The sequence below is a fragment of the Prionailurus viverrinus genome, chromosome D2 (genome assembly GCF_022837055.1).
Source record: "Prionailurus viverrinus isolate Anna chromosome D2, UM_Priviv_1.0, whole genome shotgun sequence".
Taxonomy (NCBI): Eukaryota; Metazoa; Chordata; class Mammalia; order Carnivora; family Felidae; genus Prionailurus; species Prionailurus viverrinus.
This window is the reverse complement of record NC_062571.1, coordinates 20970148-20993052: the sequence shown is the minus strand read 5'-3', so window position 1 is coordinate 20993052 and position 22905 is coordinate 20970148. Positions and strand designations below refer to the sequence as shown.

The 22905-nt window shown below is 37.5% G+C and overlaps 1 protein-coding gene across 4 annotated transcripts in view; it reads right to left on the bottom strand.

The window, feature by feature from the left end:
* The window catches only part of BICC1 (BicC family RNA binding protein 1), a 295442-nt gene that overhangs the window by 31241 nt on the left and 241296 nt on the right, over positions 1 to 22905 (bottom strand). For 3 of the 4 annotated variants that reach the window (XM_047825734.1, XM_047825731.1, XM_047825733.1), the window contains exons 4-9: positions 7968 to 8047; positions 6179 to 6337; positions 4275 to 4328; positions 3641 to 3835; positions 3169 to 3420; positions 508 to 639 (exon numbers count right to left, since the gene is read on the bottom strand). In XM_047825734.1, the coding sequence (XP_047681690.1) occupies positions 508 to 639; positions 3169 to 3420; positions 3641 to 3835; positions 4275 to 4328; positions 6179 to 6337; positions 7968 to 8047 (872 nt within the window). Of the gene's footprint in view, positions 1 to 507; positions 640 to 3168; positions 3421 to 3640; positions 3836 to 4274; positions 4329 to 6178; positions 6338 to 7967; positions 8048 to 10332; positions 10434 to 22905 lie in introns of those variants that run through there. The other variant, XM_047825735.1, reaches the window with a different exon arrangement.

The following is a 22905-nucleotide window of genomic DNA, read 5'->3' as shown; positions in this document are numbered from 1 at the left end:
GGCTGAACTGGGAATACTTCATTATTTACTTTTGATCGTTATTATCACTTTATTTTCTTAAAGAGGACGGGCACCTATTCTTTAAATCTCCAGGGCCAGCAGAGTGGCTCACAGAGTACGTAAGCTAAATATTTTTGAATTGCACTGGATATGTACACATACACATGCACACCTAACACAATGTTTAGCCTTATTTAACTCTCTGATAACTTAACAAAGCTGAAAGTTACCAGACTGCAAATTAATAAAAATGTATTTTCTCTTCTCATATATTTGTAAAAAATAATGGTCATTCAATATGGACTCCAAAACCAACCCATATTTAAATAAAATGATGATCAATAATGAATGGTACAAATTTATGTATTTAAATAACTAAGTATAATATATAATGATATATATATATATATAATATAGAATATTTAATTCCATGTATATGCAAATAACATTTATATGAAAACAGAACTAGTTGGAACATGGTGCTCTGGGTCTGGACTCTGAACCCACCTTGCTTGGCTGTTTTGGCTTCGGTTTAATGCTGATGAAGACATCAAGCTGTTCCATCAGCTGGGCAGTGAACTGTGGGTCCACTTCAATTTCTTCCTTCATATCAAACATCAACACAAGAGGAAGACAACCCTACGAAATGTCACAAAAGAGAGTGTCAGAGGTAAAAAACATTACTCATTTAAACATCTGATAACTTAACGTGCCTACAAATAATGCAATATTCTATGGGCTTAAAGAATAAACCCAAGTATTAAAGCTAAATTACATACTTTAACAGAGCTTAGAAAACTGGTGTGGAAATAATACTGAGGGCACAAACTATTTTTTAAAAGACAACATTATACATGTCTGAAGTTTTCTGTTGTTGGCTCTGAATTTTTTTACTCACTTTCCACCTTGGAAAACTCTTCCATTCTCTGACTTCAGTTTTGTTACAGGTGCCAGAAATTAGATTCTCATCCACATCAAGAGTATGAATCTTGTGCTTTTGCTCAAAGACTTACAGTAGTGATTTTTTATCGCCTTCTGAATGAAATCTAAGCATGTATCAGTAGAGATGTCCACAATCTGGCCCTTTGCTTATGCAATCACAGGTCTGTATGTCTATACATCTGTCCCTTCCCCAGGTTAGACCAGCCTCTTGACCACTGTTCATACAGATACTGTACTTTGGTCTCAACTCACCAAAAGGCTTCTTCACCAACCAAAGTCCTACCTCTCTTCTGCTGCAGCTCCAACCTTATCTCCTTCCTGAGATAAACTGCTACTACTGTTCCTTCTTTTAGCCTTCTCACTTTTTAGCACTGCACAGGTTAGCACTTGTTTCTTTCTCTGATGCTTTCTTCCTGGCCCCGAATCTACTACATATAGGAACCACATCCCATACTTTTACTGATTCACAGGATGCTCAGTACTAGCCTGCCTAGTACTAGTTGGGTTCTGTATATAAGTATCAGGAGAAATAACAGCCAAATACACTGAATTAAAGTGAAATTACTGTGCTTCATTTTCCTTGTGGATAAAAGTGACTTTTGGATTTAAAATATACATTAAAAGCCTTTTAATTTACTCCTCTCTTCCTCACTTCTTTCAATATTGTACAATAATATATCTCATTGCACACTTGTATTTTTGGCAGGTACGGTCAAAGCATGAATATGAACTCCTAACTGCATAGAATGCCTGAAAAAGTTCACTTAAAATAATACTTCAAGAACTTTAAAATCAGAAAAAAAGAAAATTATGAAAAGTAATCATAATAATCTTTGGATACAAATATGCTACCTAACTAGTGATATTTTAAAAGTAGTCTGGTAAACTAAGCTTGGCTAAAAAAAATCATTCACAACAAAATAATTATGTATGCTTAATGACTGTAACAAGTTATCTGTCAGAGGAATGGAATCAACAATAAAAATTTGGATTTTCTGAAAGTTTCTCAAAAACAAATTCTGTGAGTTAACAATAGCAAAGATCACACCCGAAGGTTACTGATTCAAATGTCATTATAGATCAAGTTCTTGAACAGAATAAAATGGTGTTTTTAATAAGAATATTTATGAGTCCACATTGTGTCAATCCACTTTGTTACTATGTATCAACCTACACACTGTGGTCTTTTTTTTTTTTTAATTTTTTTTCCCAACGTTTATTTATTTTTGGGACAGAGAGAGACAGAGCATGAACGGGGGAGGGGCAGAGAGAGAGGGAGACACAGAATCGGAAACAGGCTCCAGCCTCTGAGCCATCAGCCCAGAGCCCGACGCGGGGCTCGAACTCACGGACCGCGAGATCGTGACCTGAAGTCGGACGCTTAACCAACTGCGCCACCCAGGCGCCCCCACACTGTGTTTTTTTTTTCTTAAATGTTTTTTTTTCAACGTTTTTATTTATTTCTGGGACAGAGAGAGACAGAGCATGAACGGGGGAGGGGCAGAGAGAGAGGGAGACACAGAATCGGAAACAGGCTCCAGGCTCCGAGCCATCAGCCCAGAGCCTGACGCAGGGCTCGAACTCAGGGACCGCGAGATCGTGACCTGGCTGAAGTCAGACGCTTAACCGACTGCGCCACCCAGGCGCCCCCCCACACTGTGTTTTTAAATGAATATAGGAAGGACAGAAATATAGCAAATTTTAAATCGGAACCAGTATCAAATTATATAATTGCTATTCTCTTCAATGCGTTAAGACTCAAATTCAAGGCTTAAATTCCATTTTTTAAATTGTATCAGAGATTTTTGAAATTTTAAAATGTTTCAGGCCACTAAAATTTATGTCTTTGAGGGTAAAAAGTTATTTTTACTTTTCTGTTTAAACAGAAGACTTTGTCAAATGCAAACTAATACTACATGTCAGATGAAAATAATCACCTCCTACAAAATACAGCCCATTATTTCACTGTATCCGCTTTTGTGTTTAGTTTAAGTTAAAAAAAAATACAACAAATAAATTACTCACCTATGCAATGAAATTAAGCTTGTGAGGTACTACATACTTTACTCTTATTTTATTTCCTTTTACCAAGAAACTTCCTTATCTGACAAGGCTTCCAAATGTTTTCATAAATACCAGTAGTATGGTATGTGCGCCAACATATACTGTACTCAAAGAAGTAAATGAAGTAAAATAAAATAGTAACACTAATATCAATAAACCTACCATGAGATATTGCCTTGCAAGACAGACAGACTCAATGGTGCCCTGGAGGTAGACGGTGGATTTCTTTTGTGGGTTACTGGGGTCAGGAAAGTGGATCTGAGCACCTGTTCTTTGCATGATATGTTTGATGTTGCTTCCATTTCGACCCATCATAAAGAGATGATGTTGAGCTGCAATATCTAGTTGTGTGCTCACAGGAATAGCTGATGCCAAGCTCCCAGCGAGATGTTCCAACAGCATAGCGGTTCCTTCCTAGGAGAAAAGGGTGGAAAATAATCCTATAAAATGACTGTCCATATACAAGGAAAGATTCTAGTGTACTTCTAATTGCTACAGACAATTTCAAAGAATTCTATAACCCATAATGCAATACAAGGAAAAATTCTAGAAAACGATTAGTCTAAAATCCTCTGAAAGTAAAACTTGCATAATTTGTACACTTACAATGTTCATAATTATCTAAATTACTTACCTTCACAGCGCTGGTGTTATTCTGAGACCCTCGTACTATCACAGTAGCACCATACATTCGGGAACGCTGTTTAAATGACACTGAAATGTTGTATGTTTGTGATATGTGCTGAATCGAGGGGGAGTTAGGATCGGGAACTGGCTGAAGAATCCCAGCGATTGGTAACTCAAACATCAGCACCAAAGGAAGCAGCTCCTAAATGAAAGTATTAGAGCCCGAGGCAGACAGTTGAGTCACTGCATGTTTAGAGATATGCATAACTTGTTCTTTTTTTTCTGAGGATGGAATTCTAAAACATAAATTGCTTTTATTACAGATATAAGCTTGAGCAAACTAGGTAGTTTCTCGAATAAAAGGAGTCTGTGAAACCAGAGAGTTTGTAACCTAAACTGCCTGTGGTATTCTTCCTCGGGCCTCTTTCTGATCACCTCAAAATCATCAGAGAAACGGAGTCAGGTACAAAATGGAACATCACTAAGAAACATCTTCAACACATTAAAACAACTTCTGTCACTATTTCCTACCTATTGAACATATGATTTGGTTATAAATTGATACACTGAGATATTTTTATTGCCTTATGATTCAAACACTGCTGATACTGATTTAGAGTATTAAAGTAATAAATAGTTACCCGAATTCTAACTCGGGCAGATTCTACTCCTGCTGGTTGTCCTGCTATAGATACCTGCAAAAATAAGAAAATACAGTAGATTTATTTTGAGCCCACATCTGCTTTTCCAGCTATCTACACCCTTGCCACTCAAAGTGTCATCCAAAGTGTTATCTAGGAGCTTGTTAAAAATGAAGGGTCTCAAGCACCAACCCAGACCTGCTTAATCACAATTTGCATTTTAACAAGCTCCTCAGCTGATTTGTGTCAACTGATTTACATCAACCCCCAGACTTATGTAAGCCTCACAGTCCCCATAATGCCATCCTGCTCCCCTTCTCATTTCTTGTTTACTGCATTTTCTACCTTTTGTTTAAACTCTGCATACTGTATATCAACTCTGTACAATATATTAATATACAATGATATTGCTGCAGTAGGTACTCGAAATATTGAACCACTTCATGCTAATTGGTTAAAAAAAACTATTGCTTCAACACCACCTCCAGCTCTCTCCTGGGATCCCCTGAACTTTCCCACGATCCATCAAGTAAAAAATTAATCTTGGGGGCGCCTGGGTGGCTCAGTCAGTTAAGCGTTCAACTTCAGCTCAGGTCATATCTCATTATCTCATGGCTCGTGAGTTCAAGCCCCACATCAGGCTTTGTGCTGACAGCTGAGAGCCCGGAACCTGCTTCGGAATCTGTGTCTCCCTCTCTCTCTGCCCTCCTCCGTTTGTGCTCTCTCAAAAATAAACATTAAAAAATTAAAAAAAAAACAAAAAAAGAATTAATCTTGGCATGAGAGTAAGGGTGTAGGGCTCCAGGACACTGCTCCTAATGGACCATGCCCCGTGCCATACCAATTGTCAAATGTTTTGAATACTGCCCTTGCTTTCTATCTATCTTCCTTATGTGTGTGTCACCATCACCATTAGTCCTCATAGAGAAAAGACTACCCTATTCATCTTTGAGGCTGACAGTTTCTAGTATTGTGATTAGAGAGAAAATTTCCAAATAACACAAATAATGCTATCTGTTCTTCAAGTACTGAAAGTGCTTTGTATGGACAGGTAAGTTTCATTTGTTTCCAAATACAAGAACTAGAAAAAACGTGTATAAACTAAAGAGAAACATAATTCCACCAACGTGAGGAAGTCGGGCACTCGTGCGTGGCCTCTGAGCAGGTGATCTGGTGTACCCTGGAGAACCACGGGTATGATGCTACCAACAGAATCCCCACACTGAACAGGTTCTTGGACCAGGCAAGGCTGTAGGTCCTTTCCTAATGTAATGCTCCCTGGGCCTTTCCTTAGGGACTTCGTTTTATATTGCCATCGCATTTATGTTGCTCCCCTCTCTTCTACCAACCAGTTAGAGATAAGCACTTTATGGCCTACCTATAATTCATCTCTTTAAAAAAGTAGAGCACCTTCAATCTCCTGGGAAAGAGTCATACATTCTTATTTATTTTTATTTTTTCATATAGTTGACACACAATGTTACATTAGTTTCAGGTGTACAACATCAGTGATTTGACAAGCTTATACACTATGCTATGCTCACCATAGCTACCATCTATCATCATATGTTGCTATTACAACACCACTGGCTATATTCTCTATGCTGTGCCTTTTATTTCCATGGCTTACTCATTCCATAACTGGAAGCCTGTAACTCCCACTCCCCTTCACCCATTTTGCCCAATCCCCCCTCTCCTCTAGGAAGCATCAGTTTGTTCTCTGCATTTAAAGGTCTGATTCTGGTGTTTGCTTATTCATTCATTTCTGTATAGTCACATATTAGTAAAATCAATATGGTATCTCCATGATTATTCTTTTGCTTTCATCTCCCAAAAAAGATATGCATATGGAAAATCAAAGCTTTAATCTGTCCCATAACAGTTCGTGTGAAAAGACAAAGCACCTGGTTGCTTTTTTCTGCTTGGTTATTCCTGTTGGAATCTGGAAAGTGGATGTGGCATCCTGTTTCTTCCATCACTTTTTTAATATTGTTGCCACCTTTGCCGATTACATGAGAATGTTCTGTATGTGAAACATCCATCTTCAAAGTGACTCGATTGCTCTACATGGAAATAATGTATTATTTCTTGATGCATGCAAAAGGAAGGAACAACTCCTTAAAACACATTTTATCCAAGGGGACAGTACTAAAAACAAGCGACCTGGTGGGAAATCTTACAGATTTTTTGGAATCATATTAATCTATAAATGTGCAATTTCTATCATTTCTCTTTGGCTATACAAGATATTTATTTGGAAAATATCATTTAAATAAAGTCAGGCAGAGTTACAAATAAATTACTCGACTCATTTTTTTCTTTAACAGACATTATTCATGAAACATTTAATTCAAATAACTAAAAACAGATGAAAACAACTGCAAGACTGAATATATGTATGTTAGTAGGACTGTTGAACTGTGACAGAAAACAATAAAAATAAAACTCAAAACTAAAAAGGTATTTGTAAGCATTGTTTTCACAACCAGTCCATTACTATAGGCCAAACTACAGAGCAGATCTACTATTCTTGCTGGTAGGAAGAAGAGTGAGGAAAGGAAAACAAAGCACAGCTCTCTAGCAGTAACACGGCTTACATAAACCAGTACAAAGTGTAAGATTAGTTATAATAAAGCAAAATGTAAAATTCTAAGACATAATGAATAACTGTGGTCATGTTAGAATCTATGTATTTAATTTTGGGAAATTCAGTATTGTACAATTATAAACACATGAAATATTTTCTCATTTATAAGACTAATATCAAAATTCTTCAGTCCTTCAGTTTTTAAAGTAAAATTAAAAAGTCAAAATAAGACATTAAAAATATCAATAGTTTTTACATCTTAATTCTTAAATTTTAAACATATCCATTAAATACTTTGGTCTTTACACTTTGTTCTTCTTTTAGTTTAGCATTTTAAATACAGGGAACATACATTCTTTTTTGGGAAAAAAATTAGAATATTTAATAATTAGAAGGTGAATAATTCCAAAAATTAAAAGAACAAGAAAAGGGGAAAAAAAAAAGGAAGAGATCAGAAACTATTTCAATGGAATATCAGGTCGCAAAACACAGTGGTTAAGAACCAGACAGCCTGGATTTAAATCCCACTTCTCCATTTATTAGCTACAGATTCTGGGAAAATTCCCTAACATCTCTGTGCTGAGTTAGTTATAAGCATTAAACAAATTAGTATTTGTAAAATGCTCAGCAAAGTGCCTGACATATACTAAGTGATTTAGAAATATTTACTAGAATAAATTCTCACAAGGGAGTGTATATTTTTACACATCTAAATTTCCCTATTATCTCTCTATACCTATACATGCAGAGAGAAAGAACTTACAAAAGAAACTGTCAGGTTTTATGCCATCATGCACAATTATATAGAAGATCATTCTGGCATCATAAAGGCAATATGCTAATTCTTCTAAACTTCATTATTTGCCCCACACTAATCAGGGTCAGTGTTGATTTCTGAAAATATCACTCAATTACCCAGCATGACAGAACCCATTCAAATTTTAAACAGAATTTTACATCCATTGTAGAAACACACATGCTTATTTTAAAACCCACCATTACTTTCTCCTGGTTTTTCTTCTCCAAATGGTTCTTTTCATAACAGCATGAAGTAGCCCTTGCAGAGACAAGGTTCTGACATCTGAGTGTCCTTAACATTCACTTACTTTTGTGTCTAAGACAGACATGATCATTTCCTTGGCCTCCTTAACATCTTCTTTCTTTCCAGAAACCTTAATATGGGGATCTATAAGAAATCAAAAAAGGGCTCATGTGAAACCCCTAAAACTCTTTGTTTTAAAATTGATGTTACAATATAAGAAAATAGATTCCATAAGAAATTAAATATTTGATTCATTCTAGGTGTGTTAACACTGCAATTAAGACAGGAATATGGAAAATCCCCAAGTTGTACATTTATCTGTGTGGTCTTTTCCTTCTGACAACTGGCCAAATCACTTACCTGCAAAGTAAGTTTATCATATAATTTTTTTTAAACAAGAATCTATAAATTCAATTTATGACTACATTCTTGCTATACTCCAAGCCCTTATCTAGGGCTTTAGATGCATGAGCTCATTTAATCCATAAGCTAATTTAATCACAGTTCTGTGAGGTTATTTCCAGAGGAAACTAAGGCATGGAGCAGGTTAGTAACTTGCCCTAGAAAACCACCAATAGGCTCATTCATTATAATCTCATGTCTTCCAACTCTGCATCCAGACTTTAAACCATGTGCTAACCTAATTCAGAAGGTATCTTTACAGGTCAAGGTTAACAGAATAAAACATAATCTTCATTCAGTAATATTTAATATTTATTCAGAATTAGTGTTAAATGGCTAATATATACTATATGTGTTATTTATTACAGCCACAGAATGTTATAAAGGAAAGCATTAATTCATTCAGCAAGTATTTCCTGTACCAGGCACTATTCTAGGGCCCAAGGGATATATTAGTGAAGAAAAAGACCTTTGTCCACATGGAGCTGACAGTCTTGTACAGGGAGACAAAACTGAATCAAATAAACAAATTATCTAGTGTATTATAACATAACTGTTATGAAGAGGAGAACAAGACAAAAGCATGAGGAGGACCAGCTGTGGGAAGGGGTCAGTGCATTAGGCCTGATTCAGAAAGTGAGGTCTGAGTAAAAGCTTTGAGGAGATGAGACAGCTGGCCAAGCTAGAATCTTCAGAAGAAGGGAAACATCACAGCTAAAACTCTCCGGTGAGGACGTGTCTCTTCTCTCTTTCTAAGTCTCTGCCATAATAGGGTGCTCTATTACCCCATGGGTAGCCTGACAGAGACCAAGACCATTTTGAGGTAAGCCAGAAGTTCCATACCACTAGCCTTATGATAAAGTGATATCACGAAAGCAATAAAGCTGGATAACAGAGCATCATCATCACCATCATTAGTGATGCCAATCTTACTGACTGCCTATAACACGCCACCTTCTCTGTGGAGTCCATCCTACACTGAACTACACCTCAGATCAACAACAGGGTCAGGAAATATTAGCTGAGAATTCCAAACCATCAATTCTCCAGGATAAGAAAAGAGAATCACCTGGTGGGAATTTTATCAAAGTACATGTACTTCCCTGGTATCATGACTTACCCATCCTCAACCAGCAGTCCATCTGAAAATCAATGTCATGATGAGCATGTCATATTAACAAGGTCAAAATGAGCAACTGAAGGATGGATGCATGGGTGGATGGATGGATGGATGGATGGATGGATGGATGGATGGAAGGAAGGAAGGAAGGAAGAAGGAAGGATGGATGGATGGATAGGAGAGATGGGAGAGATGGGAGAGATGGGAGAGATGGGAGAGATGGGAAGGAGGGAGGAAACCCTGTCCTAAAGCTACTGGCTCTTAGGACCAGGACAGAACAATCATAGTCAACAACAGTGCACCACCAAGCTTCAGAACTAAGGAATGCATCTGGCTTCCTGGGGAGACATTCCAGCAACTGTATTTTGAGTCAATGCCATCACCTCTAGCCCCCCACCAACCCCCCCAGACTGTCTCCTGGGAGCTGCCCTTGGCCTTAGACTCTTTTCCTTAACCCGTTCTTTAATCCTTCCTCTGACACTTGCCATGTAACAGGGACACTGTGAAGATGAAAGACCTTACAATTTGTTTAAAGTATCAAGTATTATAAGGCAAGGGTCCTAAAAGTAGGGCAAAATCGATGTCCAACAAACTCAAGGTGGTATGGCATTGTGTCCACATTGCTTGCTCTTTGGTGCATTCTAACAGAAACCACTTGTTCTCTGTAGGATTATCACCAACTTTACCATAGTAATGTAAAAAAAAAAAGCATTTTCTTCAATAATTTTTATTATATGCATTATAACTCCTGTAGGCAATATTTATATTCCGAGCAGTCTACATTCAAAATTTTGATCTCAGCTATCTTTGACTTTGGTTTCAATTACTGTATGCTGACTCTGATGTTATTCTCTATTGAAAATGCTTACTCCTGGGGGATTAGAATCTGGCACTTCTCAAAACATACCTGATCACACTGAATTGTAGCACTTGCTAAAATATACGTTCCTGGGTCTCCAGGATCCAGTAATTGGCATTTTGTTTGTTTCCCAAGTCATTCTTCAATCAAATACAGGACACAGCAGATGAAACCACATAAAAGATATAATTGTAGCGTCTTATGTATCAGGCAAGTATATATAACATAAAATGGTTCTACAGGGGAAAACATATTTTCTTACTAACAAATTAACAGTTAAGTATTGAGTGGTATGCTAATCTGAAAATCTATTACTTTACACATTGGATAATCACATTAAAATTCCTATGCATCTCCAGGTGGACAAGGAGACTCAGATCCAATTTATTTCTACCATCTCTGTATGAACAAAACAATAAGCAAAATAAAAAGCAAAAGCCTCAATAGAAAATACATTTTATTTCAAAGTGAAAGAGCACCATCTACTGACCAAAAATACAAATTATCAGTGGACACAGAGCTACACACACAACACAGTCACCAACATGTAACATCAAATCGTATCCAGGACCCAAATTAGCACTTGTTTGGAAAATGGTTCTTTAAATAATCAAGTCTCATAAGTGTATAGAAAAATAAATATGACAAAATTCTGGTTTATACTGCTAATGAACCAAAAATAGTGTCTTCTTCATTCCCTCCTTTGTCCTTGCTCAAAAGATATCTATAGAATGTGAACTCTGATTCCAAGCTGAACTTAACATGCTTATTTTAAATCCTGAAATCCAGTTCTCCACATTCAATGAATGTTCCATTTCATAGTTTAAACGTGTCCTACATGGGACTGAGGTTTTATTAAGACCCATTCTGGAAATACTTGATGGAGAAAAGCCAAAGAATTAACTATATTAATAAATATAAAAGTAAAGAAAAGCCCATCTATAAAGATTGTTGAAAGATGGTACAGTAATAGGGAATAAATGTATAGTCTTCCCCTCCCTCAAAATAATTACTTTGAAGGACACCACCAATTTGGGCATGAAAATTTTAAGATATTTGCTCTAAAAATAATATTCATTGCTTTATAATCAACCCTCAAGTGCTCTAAACACAAGGATTGTCTTAATTGGTTTTATAACTTCCATGATGCCAGCCAAGTAGTAGATTATAAGTAAACAGTAGGTGAATGGACTGAAGGTGCCCCTATTTTTTGGAAATGGCTACCTATACAGAGGAAGGAGATGGAAATCGATAGGAAGAACCTAAACTTCATATCTAAGGTGATCATATGTCCTGCACTTCCCCAGACAGTTTTGACTTCAAATATCCTGATCTCAGTACCTCTATAAAAATATAGAGAACTGTCAGATGTCCTTCCAGATTTGGGGTTTTAGATTCCTGTCCCATCAATTTGTTCCCAAATCTGTGGTGTAACCCTATGGAAGAGAGGAAGACCAGAGGGTGGTCCAACCTTCAATAGGTTGTATGAAGCTGTATGAAGATGGGTATAAAATGGGTATTTTACATGTGCATACTGCAAAAGAGGTAAACCTTTGAGCAAAAAGGTTTCTATGACTTCCATGTGGAAATTCATAAGGAGTTGATAAGGCAACAATTGTTCTTATAAGAATAAATGCTAAAAACCATATTTTCAGTAAAGATAAATATTTAAAAGAGTTGGGATGTTATATGAACTTAAGTGAAGTTTAGTAATGGTTTTAAAAGTTTATCTCTTGGTACTCTGGTTGTACTCTCTGGTTTCCCATCTTTGGAATCATTCCCGTTCCTGGAAACATCAGTGAAATTTTTACTGCCTTTTCCTTCTTTCCTCAAGTTGAAACTTCCTTTCCCTTTCATTCCTGTCCCAGAGCAAAATCTATAGAAAAGACTCACGTCAGCCATTTTCATTGTAGTTATAATGCTACAGAAAGTAATGAGGGGCGCCTGGGTGGCTCAGTCGGTTAAGTGTCCGACTTCAGCTCAGGTCATGATCTTACACTCCATGAGTTCAAGCCCCACGTGAGGCTCTGTGCTGACAGCGTGAAGCCTGGAGCCTGCTTCAGATTCTGTGACTCCTTCTCTCTGCCCCACTCTCTCTGTCTCTCTTTCAAAAATCAATAAACATTTTTAAAAAATTAAGAAAAAAAAGAAAGTAATGAGTTGTTGACATATGATAGATTTAAGCCATCACTGTTTCACCAATGATTTGTTTGTAGCTACTTTCTTGTCTCCATGATTGAGTACGGTTGAGAAAAGATTCAACACCCAAAATTCAATGCAATGCTTTCATTTCTCAGCATGTTCTCTTGAAGAGAGAACAGAAAATCCCTTGTTTAACTAACCTGACTCCTCCCACCCACAACACCCAAAATAAAACATCATATTACAGTCATTTGTTTATGAAGAAAAGTCATATCATGGCCTGAAATCAAGATGGCTTTAGTACATTTTATGCATGTATATCAAACTAGCCTCAAATCCATAAGAGAAGAGTAGACAGAATTCACTTTCCTTTTTTTTAATGTTTATTTATTTTCGAGAGAGAGAGAGAGAGAGAGAGAACGAGCGAGCATGAGCAGGGGAGAAGCAGATAGAGGAAGACACAGAATCCAAAGCAGGCTCCAGACTCTGAGCTGTCAGCACAGAGCCAGATGTGGGGCTCAAATCCATCAGCCATGAGATCATGACCTGAGCCAAAGTCAGATGCTTAACAGACTGAGCCACCCAGGTGCCCCAGAATTCACTTTCTTTTGGCTGGGAGACCTCTTCAGTTTTATTTCAAGTTCTTTCTAAGAAGCCTTAGCCTTTAAAACTGTCTAAAAAGGAGGGCATTGGCTGGGACTGGATCCATCAACACCATCAGGAGTTGTCAGTGTTGAAAGGCAGAGAGGTATCTCCACCTTGCTCCAAAATTCCCCACAATACTGGGAATATATCCACAACTAGCAAGTAGTTCTAAAGCAGTAATGGGTCAATTTTTTTTTCCTATAAGGAAGACTGTGACTGTAGGGTATGGATTTTATCAAACAGCAAATATAAACCAAAACTCTAAAAAAGCCCTGGACATCTCAAGGGTACTGACTGACTTGGATTACATAGGGAAAAGCCAGCAGATATCATGCAGGATGTATTAAAAGTTTTAATGACTGACTCTGCAAAAGTAAAAGGTTACATTGTGGGGGGAAATATGTAAAGTCTACAATTATGATAATAAATTCTGAATTGTAAGTCATAAACAAGGTCTGTTACCTTGGAAAAGTCACTGAATCTCTGGAGTAGAGTTTCTTCAATGAGGGAGTTTGGTCAGAACATCATTATACTTCCAAATAAATCTAAATGTCTTCAGTGTAAAGCAGTACTATAACATTCTTCAATAAAACTAACTTCATAAACAACTTTGTTCTCCAAGTTTTTGGTATTTCATGATAAGCAGCTTACCCAAGACATCATAATGTTAATGTTTCCAAGGCCTTAAACTATTAAGTAAACTATAGTTTACTTAAACTGGCAGTAAACACAAATGTGTGAAATAGTGATCTGCCGTGATCCATGACCGGCTTCAGAGTGGCAGCTTGGGCTTTCCTCTTGTTTTTCACACTCTAAGAATGCAATTAATTCTGCATCAATATAGGTGAAATTTGGTGTTCACTCCACTGAAATTTCATGAATAATGTGCTTGTAGGCACCAAACAAATGCAGTGAAAACCCTCTATGGAGATGGGAGTCTACTTCAAACTCTATCTGAGCCTTGTCACAGTTCAAAATTAGATACCACCCAATCCACGTGCTACTTTGATCACTTTTCCTTTAAGCTGACAAATCACTGCTGATCAGCAAAAGTGAATTTGACTCATAATCATGGGGCCACAACCCACATTTTTCTGTGAAATAAAATTTTCCTTCTAACCTCTTGAGAAACAGACTTTCCTTAAAAAAAATGTTATAACAGGTCAAATAACATACCAATATCACATTTTTCAGTGAAGATATACTTTATCAACAGATAGAGAAAACCTGAACTGACTCATTAAATCTGACTAGAAATTATTTTAAAGGAATGAAACAGAATGACAGGAAGTCAAAACACTTTAATTTTGAAGCCAGTAATACAGACTCCAGATTCTTTCAAGGAATGGTCTTTGACAAGAATTCTAATAAACTGAGAATAAAAAGGAGTATATTTGAAGAGTAGGTGGAAGAACTGAAGCTTTGAGTATTTAAGGGAAAATAGTGGCAAGCACCTATAACACATCAGATATTACAACTGGGATCAAGAAAAAAACAAATCTACCTGTTGCAGGCATTCCCCAAACTTACTGTGCTGCTTTAGAATAAGGCATAAAATCATCCGTATTTGCCTTATTTTAAAACAGAAAAAATCAATCTCCTTCCTAGTCAATTAGAAGAGAAGGGGAATGAAAAGAGAGAGAAGTGCAAAAGCAAATGTGTTTCAAAATAAAAACCTAGTTTTCATGAGAAAAATATGTTTCCATTGATACCCACAATCAGTTTACATGCCATGATGCCTCAGGATAACTTCCTATTCAAAATTCCATATGGCCGAATGAAACTTAATGCTCAACAGAGGAACTGTATTCTTTTTTCTTTAATGTTTGTTTATTTATTTATTTTTGAGAGAGAAAGAGGTCAAGCAGGGGAGGGGCAGAGAGAGAGGGGGAGAGAGAGAATCCCAAGCAGGTTCAGCACTATCAGTGCAGAGCCAGATGTGGGGCTCAAACTCACAAACCATGAGATCATGACCTGAGCAGAAATCAAGAGTGGGATGATTAACCAACTGTGCCACCCAGGCGCTCCAGAGGAAGTATTCTTGACATGATAGTGGCATACGTGACATGAACAAATCAAACAATAGAAAGTATAACTAGTTCCTGAAGACAATTCTCAGTTCAACTATTTGGCAATGACTAGGGAGGAGGTGCCTTCACACTATAGTAATGACAATTTTAGGCAGGTTCTTGCTAAATGAAAGAGTGTGTCCACATGCCAAGATGGAGCCTATGGAGCCTTTACCAACTAGGTAGAAAAGAGCTTTTAGCCAGGGAAAATTCACAGCTAGTTATAAGATATACAAGAACTTTTACTGATGGAATGCCTATATCTCCAATATAATCATCAATAAAAGCATTCAAAATACAGTGACAATACACTCTTCTAATTGTTCTCTGTTGTTTTAAGTTTAGGAGGAAATAAGGCAAGAGAGAAGGAAGAGGTAAACTGGCATATGTCTCTTCTCTGTTTAAGATTCCTATGTGCCTTATCAAAGCTTTTATGTAGTTAGAAACAAGTTTTATGGACTTAGAAACAATTATGGACTCTAGAAACAATTTCAGAGAAGAACAAAATGCAAACAAAGTATAAAGCAAAATCAAGGCATAATAGGTGAAATAATCAAGAACAGATGGATTTAAGAAGTGTGAGAATTAGGAAAGAGTAAACTACCTTATCTTACAAACCACTTTATCTTATGCACTATAAACTAAACTCCAAGCATAACTGCAGATTTGCTGTTCAGGCAGAAAGAGGAGAAGAAAAATCCAAAGCACAAGAGAAATCTAGCTCTGGAACATGGAGCGTGGAAAAAGAAAGCTACAAACACAAAGCCTAACTCAATTAGTTTCTGAAGTCTTTTGGCATCTGAGCTTTATACTCCAGAGATAAGGACAAGGATTCTGGGAAGAGGGAGAAAAGGAAACTTAAATGCCAGGAGGAAATCTGGGATAGTCTGAATGATTTGTATGTAACAATTGTACAGAAAGCTTCTGCAGCTAGGTTACTGCAAGGGTGCTAGAGACGGAGGACACTTGTGACAGTGGGAACAAAACCCAAGACATAAGACATGACAAAAACAATAACCCAGTACCCAGGATGAGAAGGAGAGCCCAAATTGAATGCTGGCCCTCTGAAATGGAACAGGAGTCGAAGTGGTCTAATGAAGGAGGGAATGTTGCAGTGGGGATGCAGGCATGTGCCAAGATAAAGCCTTCCCAGGAGACTGTACTGAGATAACAGCAAGTTATGCAAGAATTTCGAGGAGCCAGATGTGACTAATTGTCATTCTCTCTCCAAGGAATACTGATGTTCACAGTGTACATGGCAGGTCCCCATAGTACGGCCTGTGGTCTAAACCCAAAGTGCTCTTATCTGTGGCCAGGGCAGACTGTTCTTTTTTACAACAGCTGGGACTATTCATGAACAATCCTAACATACATGCTGGCTATCATTACCAAAAGCAACTATGCATTTAAGGGTTCACACACATTAGACAAGGGAAGTCCTGTAAATGAAGACTTGACCACATCATACCACATGCATGATTTCTTTGTTTTATTTTTGGCCTACTAAGAGAAGAAATTTAAAAACTAGAAATTCTGAAGATATTTGAGGTACAATTAAGAATGTATGTAAGAAACAGCAAAACTCTTAGGAATTCAGTTTCAATAATTTTTTAATGTTTATTTATTTTTCAGACAGTAGGGGAGGGGCAGAGAGAGAGGGAGACGGAATCTGAAGCAGGCTCCAGGCTCTGAGCTGTCAGCACAGAGCCTGATGCAGGGCTTGAACTCACAGACAGTGAGATCATCATCTGAGCCAAAGTCGGATGCTTAACCAACTGAACCACCCAGGCACCCCAGGAATTCAGTTCTAAAAGTAACTTGCCAGCCTGAGACTGGCATAAAAACTCTCCACCTTTCCTCTCTTCTTTGTTGTAAGATCTACTGAGAAATTTCCATAGCTTGCACTGAAGAACAGTTAATTAAGGGTAACTCTAGGTGTTAGACTATTCCCAGCTTGTTCATGGTATCAGGAAAGTTAATTTTTCATGAAAACTAAAAGTATCTAATAAGTAAATGAGCCTTAAATTATTTGGAAAATGCCTATCTGCCAATCCGTTCTTCTTACTCCCACTTTCTACAGAATAGCTGAATAGCTGTTAATTTTTTTTTTTTAATGCAGTCACACATACTGAAGACAACTGTCATACCCCTGTCTTCAACTGCAACACTATTCTGTATATTATTTGTTTCTTCCATACTTTTTTGATGACTGTTTTGAGTAAGCTGGAACCAAGGGTCTTAATCTCTTAGTCCTAAAACATTTATATCTTCTGGGGCAAAAAAATATAAATTAAATTATCAAATAACTTCAAAATGGTCTTTTATTTTTCTTAAAAAAAATATCTAAAGTTACCTTGAAGTCTAAAAATTTTTAAATCAGGATTTACCAGACATTTATCCAAAGGTAATACTCCTTTGCCTCAGCCCACAGCAACCACCATTCTACTTTCTCTCCTCTATGATTCTGCCTAATCGAAGTGGAATCATACAGTATTTGTGAAATTGATCTTATTAAATATATTTGTTTCTCTACAAAGTGCTCCTATAAGTTAAAAACAAAACAACAACAAAAACTCCCACTATGGGGCCCCTGGGTGGCGCAGTCGGTTAAGCGTCCGACTTCAGCCAGGTCACGATCTCGCGGTCCGTGAGTTCGAGCCCCGCGTCGGGCTCTGGGCTGATGGCTCAGAGCCTGGAACCTGTTTCCGATTCTGTGTCTCCCTCTCTCTGCCCCTCCCCCGTTCATGCTCTGTCTCTCTCTGTCCCAAAAAAAATAAATAAATGTTGAAAAAAAAATTTTTTTTAAACCCCCACTAATTGTCCCATAGGAAAATAAGCAAAAGGCATGGATAAATGATTCAAAAGAAAAATGGTCAATAAAATATATAAACTTGAATAAAGTTCAACCTTACTAAACATTTTTTATTCATAAAATTGGGGGGTGACTTTAAATTATAAGGCCAATGAAGATATAATTAGGCAAACTAACATAACTTTTATAACATATACTTTTTATGGAAATAAAAACTGGCACAAAATGTCTGGAGAATAATGAAGTACTGGAATTTGTTTTTTAAAGAGAGAACGACAGTGCGAGTTGGGAAGAGGGGCAAAGGGAGAGAGAGAGAGAAAAATCTTAAGTAGGGCTCCAAGCCAGCACCATGCCCAACATGGGGCTCGATCCCACAAGCCCGGGATCATGACCTGAGCCCAAATCAAGAGTTGGATGCTCAACAACTGAGCCACCCAGGCGCCCCACAATGGAAATATTAATAAAGAATCACAGTACCATAATTTTATTGTAGGGATACACATATATTGAACAGAATAAAAAGGAAAACAACCAATAATGATTACTTCTAAGTAATAAGTTCTCAGGTCATTTTTATTTTATTTTATGCTTGAAACTCTTCTGTATTTCTTAACATGAAAAAGTATACATTTATAATGTGGGAAAAAAAACCTCATACCTTAAAAGAAGGTTACCTGTATCACTAAAGTCCTGAAATCAAATCACATTCTTATACTTTAAATATTAAGTCAAAAGTCCTTGTTTTCTAAGCATGTTTTAAGAATTCCCTTAAAAAATTTAGACCTTTACAAAGGTTAATGATAATGGCAAGTGTTTTTTCAGCTTGAAAAGTTCTTTCTTTCTCATCTACAATTCTGTGGCAGACTTTTTGCCATGCAGTTTATGAACTTTACCTCTTTTTATTTGTTGGGCCATTACTCAATATTTTATCAATGTAATTTGGCTCTGAACACAGACTTCGTCAATGAAAATGGAGCAGGAATATATAATGATGGGGTTCACAGCAGTTGAAAGACATGGTTGGAACAGAGTTCAAATACTTGGTGAAGGCCATATGTTTACAGCCACCACTAACTACACATGGAATTCTTTTAAACATTTATGGCCACATGTCTTTCTTTCTTCAGCAACTGTTTTACAAAATAAATGGAAATAACAACAATCCTGGTAATGGGAATTTAGTGCTCTTTCTTGAAAGAATTCTCCAACGTCCCCACAAGAAAAGCATTATTTACATATCATTCTCAGGGTGTGATTAAACCACCCATTAATATAAATAAATAATAACCTCAAAGGATGGTGCCCTCATAACAGTTTCACTAGGATGACAATAACACTTTCTTTGTCTTCTCAGCAGGGAAGTCCAAGAGTTGAGAATGTACATGGTTGTACTCTACTAGCCACTGTCTCAGGGCCATTCTCTCTCCATCATTGGCTTTGTCCCACTTTATGACCAGGAAGCTGAACCAGCATTTGCATGAGTGCAACTCCATTTTCTTGTCCCTTTACTCTGTCTGTCATTAGAGTTTATTTAAATCTTTTGGAGTTAATTCTATTTTCTCTCAGACCAAGACTGCTAACACCTTTCCCACCAATTCCTTATCTTCTCTCTTTTTTTTTAATTTTATTTAAAAAAATTGTTTTTAATGTTTGTTTATTTTTGAGACAGAGGGAGACAGAGCACGAATGGGGGAGGGGCATAGAGAGGGGGAAACACAGAATCTGAAACAGGCTCCAACCTCTGAGCTGTCAGCATAGAGCCCGACGCGGGGCTCGAACCCATGAACTGTGAGATCATGACCTGAGCCTAAGTCAGACGCTTAACTGACTGAGCCTCCCAGGCACCCCCCTTATCTTCTTTTGATGACAAAATGCACAGAGGATTGGGCATGGTGAAGTAGAGAAGCTGCCATTCAATATTTGGTCTTGTTTCTTTTCTTCATAACAGCTCTAACTTTTAGAGGGTAGACTCCATGCCTTATATAGGTTAAAGAATACTATTCCCTAGGTCTTAGCAGACACTCTTTTGAAAAGATTGATTTCTTCTTATTGTTCAACACAAGTCAATTACACAACTATAGCAGAGACCTATAGTGTACTTTTCTCTCCCTTCCTTCCTCTCTTCTCCCCTCCCCTCCCCCCTTTCATCTTCTTTCTGGTCTTCACCCTGACCTCACAGGTTATTATGTAAATGTATTTTTATCTTATGGTCATGTTCATTCTGGTACATTACTGGAAGTATCTTGGCACCTTCAGATATTCCTTGATAAATGTGTTGTAATGTTTACAGGACCTTTGAGAAATATGTGTGGATTCAGCAGCATTGTAAAATTTCTTTAATTTTTTCTTGGCTTCCATATAACTTTTTACCTCTAAAGGCATTTGTTTGCATACTCCACCCCCCAAGAAAACCACTGTTTTAACTATATACATACATCTTTCTGTGCCAACTTCAAATCTTTGGAAGTGAGATTTCTGTAAACCATTAAATCCTTCTAAAGTCAGAGTTTCTTACTGAAGCAGGGGAACTCAATGGATCACCTTCATGGGGCTGGTGAACTTGCCTGTAATTGCCTTCAAAGACTATTCACATACTCACTGGTAAATTTTTCTGAATGGATCTACAGATTCTCAAAAAGGCTGAAACAGCTGAGAAGTCTTCATCTAAGCAGTATGGAATTTCATAGAGACATTAAGAAAGCATATTTTAAAATACTTCAAGAATTCAACTTTGGTTTGGCATTACTGCAAGCTGCTGTTTGGCTTTTTTTCAGAAATGTTCAATAATTACATTTTTGGATATAATTTCAGCAATTATAATTAAAACATTAAAGCTGGGGCGCCTGGGTGGCTCAGTCGGCCGGGCATTCGACTTCGGCTCAGGTCATGACCTCATGGCTCGCGAGTTCGAGCCCTGTGTTGGGCTCTGTGCTGACAGCTCAGAGCCTGGAGTCTGCTTCGGATTCTGTGTCTCCCTCTCTGTCTGCCCCTCCCCTGCTCACACTCTGTCTCTCTCTCCTTCAAAAATAAGTAAACATTAAAAAAAGTTTAAAAAAAACATTAAAGCTAACCAAAAGGATGACAGCAAATTTGTGTTCATCTTACTTTCTTTCAGTTATTCTAAGAGACAAAGGAGAAAATAGTAACAGAAAGAATGAAAGGTCTGGAGAAGCAACAGTTGAATCAAGCAATCAAGCAAACCCTTTTAAAAACAATCCTACATATTTTATTATAGTAAAAATCCTAGAACTTTTATCATTCTGCTACAGAAATGTATCTTTATTCAACAGATGATATAAAATTTTGTTTCAGATCATCCCCTACAGTTGTATCAAAGACCATCAAAGATGTAGTCTTCCTTCATCAGGGTTCATGGAGTGCCCCCAGAATAGGCCAGGCACATCCCACAAAATCCAGTCACCATGATGAGGACATGTCAGTCTCAGGCATGTAAGTGACCACAGATTTTAAAACCTTCCCCTTTCCAGCATGCCTCCTCCAAATGTCATCTTGACTGCCACATTTTTAGTGACAGAAGTGCACCATTTTATAAAAAGCAAAATTTAGCTGTTAACAATAATTTCCTAAAACCATCTTTCTCATCATAAATCCTCCATGATTTCCCAACCTTATAGAATTAAGAGTTGATAGTTTATTGTGGTCTTCAAAGCTCTCATGATCAGGACTGTACCCAGCTGTTCAGCTTTCACTTCCTTTCCTTCCCTTCAGATAGCCTGTGCCACAGCAAACCTAAACACTTCCCACTGACAAAATGTCAATGGCTTCTTACCTCCATCTCTGTGCCTGAAGCCAGCTGACACTACACTGTTCCTACTTTTGGCTCCATCTGTCTCATCCTTACCACCTTAAGGTCAACCCAAGTGTCATATTTTACCAGGTCCCTCCAGAGCAACATAAATCTCTGCTGGCTTCTCATCACTGCCCAGTCCCCAAACAGAAGACAAGCATCAGGTCAGTCCTCAGTCTCCTATCACAAGCTACCCTCCTGCCCACATACCTACTATTCTCCTTAAGTCTGCAGGTTTCTTGATCTCATGGCAGACACCGTGTCCAGTTTTTATATCCTCCACAGAACACACTATTTGTTGAATCTTCAAATTAGGTAACAATCTTCATTTCCCTAGAGTAACCGATATCTGCTTTCTGATCTTTTTATGCATTTATCCCCTCTTCCTCCGCACTGAAGAGCCACTCCCCCTGGCACACTCACAACAGCCCTTTGGGCTCCAGCACAGCCATCAACTATGCTCCCAATCATTTTGTCTTTGGGAAATCACCCCTGCTTCCTTCAGCTCTTCCTTCTATGAACTGATTTTAAGTGAATCAACTTTAATTTTCTGAATCTTCAATCTCTGACACAGGCTATGGAGTAAAGGAGGTGTCCACACACACAGATAACTGTGAGAATTAAGTAACAGTAAGTGGGATAACACAATGGGCTTAGCACAGTGTCCCTAACATAGTAAGTACTCCATAAGTGTCAGTTATTATTAATGAATGAAGGATTACCATTCTAGCTCTTCTCTAGACACATTCTTCTTTGCTCTTACTTCTTTTAGAGATGTGCTATGATTATCAGAGTCCAACAGGTCTACATAAGCTCTTGATCACCCTGATAAAGCTGCCTAAGACAGTGTTTGTCACAGTATCATAGACACTCATAGCTGGTGTACAGTGACTCTGAACAATGAAACCCTCAGAGCCTTCACATATCAACTGGTGTTAAGCCCTGCATTTCCCCTCTCTGGACTGTCCCATCAAGTGCAAACAACTTCTTTTTAACTATGGTTTTAGTATAAATTATATTAAAATGTCTCAGAGATCAGCTTTATGCTGTTAGTGTTTGTTGTTTTTTGTTTTGTTTTTTAATGGGAAACTCCTACTGGACATATGATAAGCAAGAATATGATCAACTGTTATTCTTGGTTTTTT